General features: G+C 45.6%; 1 protein-coding gene across 7 annotated transcripts in view; it reads right to left on the bottom strand.

The window, feature by feature from the left end:
- itpr1b (inositol 1,4,5-trisphosphate receptor, type 1b) overlaps positions 1-7,500 on the bottom strand; it is a 116,655-nt gene that overhangs the window by 33,526 nt on the left and 75,629 nt on the right. For 4 of the 7 annotated variants that reach the window (XM_035520174.1, XM_035520175.1, XM_035520177.1 and 1 more), the window contains 3 exons: positions 6,857-6,964; positions 5,545-5,776; positions 2,473-2,595 (listed from right to left, as the gene is read on the bottom strand). In XM_035520174.1, coding sequence (XP_035376067.1) covers positions 2,473-2,595; positions 5,545-5,776; positions 6,857-6,964 — 463 coding nt within the window. Of the gene's footprint in view, positions 1-2,472; positions 2,596-5,510; positions 5,777-6,856; positions 6,965-7,500 lie in introns of all 7 variants that reach the window. The other 3 variants (XM_035520178.1, XM_035520180.1, XM_035520179.1) reach the window with 2 other exon arrangements.

The following is a 7,500-nucleotide window of genomic DNA, read 5'->3' as shown; positions in this document are numbered from 1 at the left end:
CCGATAAGATGGAATTACTAGGGCTTGAGCGCTGTGTTGCGATAGAAGATTATGAGGTAGGTGTGTGTGTGTGTTGGAGTCAGGTGACATCTTAAGCACCGATGTTGATCCAGAGAACACTATCTGTAATCAGGTCACAGGACTATTGTAGACTACATTAACTCTTTCATGACCAAGTGCGGTGCACACAAAGGAATACTCTTTAAATTCTCAACATGCTGTGTGATGCAGGACTTAACAGTGGGCTATGGGGGGGGATGTGTATGTGACCCACATATTAGCATTGAGAAAGTGTTGCAATAAACCTATTGTTTATCATTTTTCCTTCATTTTTTTCATATAGAAAAAGACAGACCAAGTGTCAAAACAAATGCAGATGAAGTAACTGCACACACACACACACACACACACGGCTCCACTTACCAATAACTAAACGGAAGACATTAAAAAACAAGCCCAAAACACTGTGATGGATTATTTGAGCTCTACTTAGCAGACAAAGGATTCATCTTTTTTCCTATAAGGACACCAACAGGGGTCACATGATGTACAAGGCATTAGGCTCCTGACTAACAGGGGTCACATGACGTTAAAAGGTATTAGGGTCATGACTAATAGCAAAAGCAGGCCACCGGTGAGACTGCTCCGTTTTTGCGGCAGGCTGCGCTCGGCCCTCTGGGAAACTGGGACGTAGGGCTGCTGCTTGCGTGGAGTGCCTGTTGCATGTATACACACAGCGGCAGGTTTGTGCCCTCAAAACGCCCCCATCAGAATATGCCCCCAGGAGGCTGTGTAGAGTATAAACCTGATGACATGCCAGGAGGTGCTGCCTCCCCCCTTCATACATACATATATAAATAATAATATAATAAAATCATATAAATAACACCTGAAAAAGCATCATGTACTTCACTGCAATTTTTACTACCTCTGCATCTTTAACCACAGTACACTGCAGCAGTCACTCCTGACATACATTTTATACACACACACACACCCAGTTGTGCTTACAAGTTTAGACGAGCGAGAAAAACACAAGCAATCACTCAAAACCCTGTTCGTTTACTTACGAATATTCATCAGGTGAGGCTGTTTATTTGTTATATGTGTGTATGCTTTCATAATGATGACTGAAATCACACAGACTGTCTCGATTCAAAGTGAACGTACCCTTGAAATGCTGTGGGTTGGTAACAATGGGCAACCTAAAATAGGCAGAGCTTACAAATATTTCTGATGCTGAACTGGCGCTGTTTTTCCATACTATAAATAATATGCGAGTATACTGGAACAAAATCACTACGCAAAATGCATAAGACCTTTTCGCCGTTATTGCGTGGGATGACATTTTTGTTTACCAGGGTAATAGACACTCAAGTCGACATACACAGATTGAGATGGCAATGAAGGATCAGAATCTGTCGGTGGCTTGTTCGATGGTGATTAGCGTCTTGTACATCAATGGTCAAAGGCTTTCTAAAAAAACCTTGAGCGTTTCACGCAGGGCTGCACTGACGTTGGTTACTGGTTCGCAAGGAAAGCAAAATGACTGAGGATCTGAGATCAAGCGTAGTTTAACTTCGTGAAACAGGAACAGGATAGAAAACGATATCCAGAGATTAGAAAACGCCCGTTGGTACTGTTCAAGATCTTCTCAAGTGGATATGGAAAGGTTGTGTTAATGCCAAGCCATGGTCAGGGTTGACCAAAATGCACAAGGGCCCGGAACGTTTACCAGGATGCAAAGGAAAACCTACAAGCAACTTCTAGCAAAACACAGGCTTCTCTGAAACAAAATGGTGCATGTCTGTTTCACTACGCACCATGATGATACTAGAACAAAAATGCACTGCATGATAGAGTTGCCAGTCTTCACTGTACCAACAGCACAAAAAAGTAGGTTTACAATACACCAAATATCACCTACAGAAAGAAGTCTCTGTAACAAAATCCTTTGGAGTTATGAGACAAAAACTGAATTTTATGGTCCCAACCTAAAATGCTACATTTGAAGAGGACTCCTCCATGGCCACCGTTAGCCTTAGCTGCCGTGTGCGTGAGCTACACCGGCACAAGGAATTTCTTCCAAAAAATGGCAGCTTGAACGACAGGATGAGTCGGAGACACTGGAGGCAAGAACTTGCAATCCTCAGCCAGGAAACTACGCACGTGGAATGTTCCAGCACGACACGGTTCGAAACAGAAGGCCAGGTCGGCCCTCCGCTGGCTGCAGGTTCTGGAGTTGCGGTCATGTTCTCCTCTACCAACTTATAAAAGACTACGGCACGTCTTTCCGTGTACATTTGTATATGTGCAGATCATCAGGTACATTTGCACGTGTGCGTCTCTGTGTGTGCATGTGTGGGTATGTTTGCAAGGGTGCCTGAATATGTACGTGTGTGTGTGTGTGTGTGTGTGTGTGTGTGTGTGTGTGTGAGTGAGTGAGTGAGTGAGTGAGAGAGAGAGTCTCACCTCCACGCACACCTCCCAGTGGGTAAAAGAAGGCCACCAACAGGTTCATGAGCACAGCCAGGTTGAAGGAGATACTGCTCCAGAATGACATGTTCCTTGAGCACCAGTACAGGATTGGTTGAGCTACAGGGACAGAGACAGTACACACTCACCCACTAGGACTACACCCTTATTACCGCCACACTTATACGTTTACTGGTCACAAGTATGGATTCAATGTCCTGCCTTGGATACCAGACATAGAAACTAACACTTCTGAGACCTGTGAACTCTGTGTAGCTTCAGAGTCTATAAGATATAGACAAACACACATACATATTTGCAATACTTGTAAACCTAGTCGTGCAAGCTTTAATGCTTACTCACACACACAAACAATTTATACTCTTAATCCATCCATACAAACCTCAACACACACCCACACACACTGAAGCATGCAAACTATAGAACTATATGTCTAGACAGAGGCACACGCCTTCAGCGGATAAGTGCAGCGCGTTTCAACCATTTAGCCAGCATTACAACACTAAGTGCACAAACTCCTGTACATCACTTCAGCAAACACAGCATCGTTCAAACACAAGTTACGACCCTGTTCTTAAACCCCGTCTCTATTGGACAGGGCCCTTATCTAAGCCATAAATGCTGGCGTTCAAATGTCCACCACCGAACTCTTGGGCAGATGTCGGTGTCGGAGCGACGAGAAACGCTGTACGTGGTGTTGGGGTGTGGAGTTCATTTAGATGTTTGCTAGTTGACTTGGTTTTTGCATAAGGCATCTTGAAAAGCACTACAAATTCCATGTATATATTGTTTTCTTACAATTTATTAATCATCATGATCTTACAACATGTCCAGCCAATTGCCATGGTCCCCAACATCTCTCCCAGCAGGTGGATGGCCATTTGAGCTTTGGCACATGGCTACACTAATCCCGCCCCCCGGTCAAGAGTTTGCTTTGTTTTTGCATTGTTGTGAGCTCTGCTGACTATTCGCTGGGTGTTCCGTACTCCAGAAGTCTCTAGTTAGCGAAGCCAGGCCGAGCCGGGCGACTCAGAAGCTGTTTCTCTTTGCAGCGCTGCTGTAAACTCAGCAGAGAACCACACCCCACTAATGGATCGCGGCTCCTGACCTCTGCCTGGCCTCGTTCACGCCGCACAATTCCCTGGTGACTTAAAAAAAAATAAAATAAAAAAATAAAAATAAAAAAAAAGTGTCGCATCATACGCGTGATCTTGTAGAGCATTTACAGTGTTCGAGGTTCACGGCACATAAATTAGCATCTGAAGTGCAAGCTTCTTTTTTTCTCTGCCAGAGCCGATACTGTTTATTCAAAGCAGTTTTCTTAAAAAGGGTCAGAAAATCTGCCATCACAAGTCGCTTCCTTATTTTAATACATTTTAGCTACAGCTGCACACCGTTTTATCTTTTTTACTCATTATGAATTATTTCACGTTAATATCAATTTGCTTATTAATACGGAAATCCAAACTTAATGTACGTTGCAGGGACTGGAGACGAATAGGATGGTCCGTTGGATCCACGAGGTGCTTCATCTGCACATCGCTACCTCTCTCTCTCCACCTTCTGACGAGGCGCAGCATCGAGTCTGTCCATCACGTCGTCCGCATTTGCCACAGTTACTCCAAGGGGCCTGTGAATGGAGTCTCCATGGCAACGCTGACACCGCGTCCACGCAACGCAACTCTCTTAATGTCCCGGGTCTATTTCGAGAGGAGGTGACGCATGCGAACGGAACCGGAGCGCATGGTAAAAATGAGTAACGACAACGACTGGTTTCCACGGCAATCTCCCGGGCTTCCATTCAGGAGTCATTTAAGCTTAACTTACTCCAGAAGCGCCTGCTTGGCTAACGCTCTATGCCTGACGAGTGCTCAGAAGTGGAGCAGTCTGTCATGTGAAGTGTTGTAAGCATTTTGGGCAAAGTTCAAAACAAAGCAAAGCCTTGAATTTGCTAATGTTCTATGAGATAACCATGTAATGTTTTGGGGACTGCACATATTAGCCAGTGAGGCTACAGGTGTTGAAGAAAAAAGAAAAACAAACAATCAGAGCCTCAGGGGTCTCCTGAGAGCAGGCAGATGACCCACGCCCCACAGACCCTTCTTCCCCAAGATCTCTCTGGACGTCTGTAGCAACGGCTATTTTGGCCGTTGGGTTTCATTAAAAAAAAGAAAAGAAAAAAAGAAGGAACCAAGCGACGGAACTTTAAACACACAGAAGCCACTGTGCACATGACTTGCATTCTGGGGGCAAGAAACACAGTTTGGAGGCTCAAACTGATGAAAATCTGCTGTAACATGTCGCCTGGAGAAGAGCCATCACTCACACCCTCTCACTAGAGTAAGAGTAGCTACTTGCGCCCTCTCCGATCTGATATATCCTTCAGCTGACAGGACGTGAAAGGCTGCGGCTGCCCGAGTTCTTTTTATCGATTCCTTTATTCCTTTTAACAGGACGGACTAACGATGATGAGACACCTCACAGTAAACAAACCCTACCTGCGCAAGAATCTAGATGAACCCACATTTGCCTGAGTGCCTTGAGATGTTTAAGACTAACGAGATTTAAGAAGTCCAAGGACAAATGACCTCAACCTTGCTCCATTATTATTATTTTTTCTCTCTCTCTCTCTCTCTCTCTCTCTCTCTCTCCCTCTCTCTCTCTCTTCCTCCCCCCCAACCTACTCCCGCTCCCTCCAATAAGGCACACTTGTTTTATCCGGGGCTGACATCTGGCGCTCGCGTTAACGCGAGAGGTTCAGCCGCTCCACCTGCAAACGAAACCATGATCTTATACCACTACGACCTTCGACGGCATCGCTTAAGAGTTTTAACTTACATGTCCTATTTTAAGTGTTTACACGCCCTCCCCCTCTCCCCTGGCTCACAGGGAGGGGTCAAGGTGGAGCCACTTGCCCCAGTGCGGGTGTGGCGGGAGTTTGCCTCGCTGGCTGTGGCTGCCCTGAGGATCGCCAGGAGCTCGGAGGGAGGCAGAGGGCATGTAAAGCACCTTACTTGGCGTGGAGAGGAAGGGAGAGGAGCCACGCACAGGGCACGGAGTTCGCGTTGCCAGGGGTCTCTTGAGTACCTCGCAGTTTCTTCTGCCAGTTCATCTCATTGAAGAGATCCTCGGAGCGCAGGAAGAAGTCGTTGATCTTGCTACCCTGCTCGTCACGCTCCGTGGTATAGTACACACGCAGCTTGGACTCCTGTGTGAGGAACTCGCAGATGTTGGGCACAGGGAAGACGATCTGTTCCATGGTACGGTCCAGGCGCACAATCTGGGCAACAACCACAGGCTTATAAGACCCTGTCGTGTGTAACCCCCGGACACTGTCATACCACGCAACGCTGTCATACCGTGTAACGCCATGTCAATTCCATAACGCTGTAATCCCATGTGGCGAATTGTTATACCTGCACACACTGTTATTCCTTGAAACATGTAATTCCCTGTAATACTGTCATTCCATGCACCAGCATGTCAATCACCTTGTACAGTCATAAAACCCTGTCATTTTATGTATCCGTGTCAATGTATACTTGCAGATGGCCTGACATACCCTGTAACAACAACATTCCATGCAACACCAAGCAAATCCACCTTGCAATACTCTCCCATACCTTATAACACCCTGTCACACATTCTGGTCTAGTTATTATTGTGTGTTACTAGTCTAGGGTCTACACTGAGACAATTAATCTGTGGTCTACATACGAAATAAACATGCCTTTAAGATCTGAGCTGAATGTATCCTACACATCAAATGGGCTTTCATTTTTCCCTTTTCCAACAAACCTTAATAAACTCCCGATAGGCCTGATAATCAGAAGGTTTATGATTAAGCAGGTAACCTCTAAACTCTAAACATTTATATAGCTCAAACTTTACATTTACATTCATTACTTTTATCCAAAGCAACTTACAATTATGAGTGAGTACAACTTGAGCAGTTGAGGGTTAAGGGCCTTGCTCAGGGGCCCAACAGTGGCAACTTGGCAGTGGTGGGGCTTGAACCAGCAACCTTCTGATTAAGGTTGGACATTAGCAGTTTCGCCTATCAGGATTATGTCCCTCAAATGCTTTGTCCTGTTCACTTTAAACACAGCAGCATAATAGCATCCCCGCATGCAAACACCGACATGCAAATAAACCAAATCATTTTCATCTCTGAACCAAAATTAAAAAGCAGCCCCTGCTCTGTGTGTCAGCTCAGTAACATCTGGGTGCGAGAATCTGCATCGGTAGCCTTGCTGATTCAGTGCCACATTGTTTCCCGGGTCACTGGAGCATGAACCTGGGAGAGCAGAAACCAAGGACGAGGGATCCAAAATGGCTGCCAGTGACAGGAAGTACAGACCTCAATTTGAGCTGTGTGTTTGGCGTAGTACTCCAGAGCTTCATCACCGTCGCCATACGTGCCTCCTGCCTTAAGCATGGCCTGTAGCTCCTTGTTATGTCTGGCCAGCTGCAAGAGCCATGCAGAGAAAGAGGTGAAGAGGGGTGTGTGTGTGTGTGCGTGTCACATCAACACCAAAAGAAAACGCATCAATTTTACTGTCTGCAGAGAAATGTCACTTTACACTGCAGCTGCCACATACCCCCACAGAGGTGCAACAACACACTCACATGCACGCTCGCGCGCGCACACACACACACGAAAAAAAAAAAAGCACACAAGCATGCACACACATGCAAACATCATGTCATTTAAAATCTTAGTTTAACTTAAACCTCCAAAAATTACTTCTCCCCAAAGCTGTGAAAAATACTAACTGAATCAACAATTACCTTAAAAAAAGAACATTGAAAAAAAATAATAAATCAGTTTTTAGTACTTGTTTGTGGTGCTTTCAGGCCCTTCAGGGTGTAGCGAGGCAAGCTGTGACCAGAGGCCAGTCAGGGCAGAAAAGCGTTTCATTCCTTACTGCCCGTTATGTAACTGATCCATCTGGCGAGCTGGCCCACGTAATGGCGTGTACAGGCAGAGAATCTATACAGCTC

Source organism: Electrophorus electricus, chromosome 20 (assembly GCF_013358815.1).
Source record: "Electrophorus electricus isolate fEleEle1 chromosome 20, fEleEle1.pri, whole genome shotgun sequence".
Lineage (NCBI taxonomy): Eukaryota > Metazoa > Chordata > Actinopteri > Gymnotiformes > Gymnotidae > Electrophorus > Electrophorus electricus.
The sequence above is the reverse complement of the archived record's forward strand: the minus strand, read 5'-3'. Positions and strand labels throughout refer to the sequence as shown.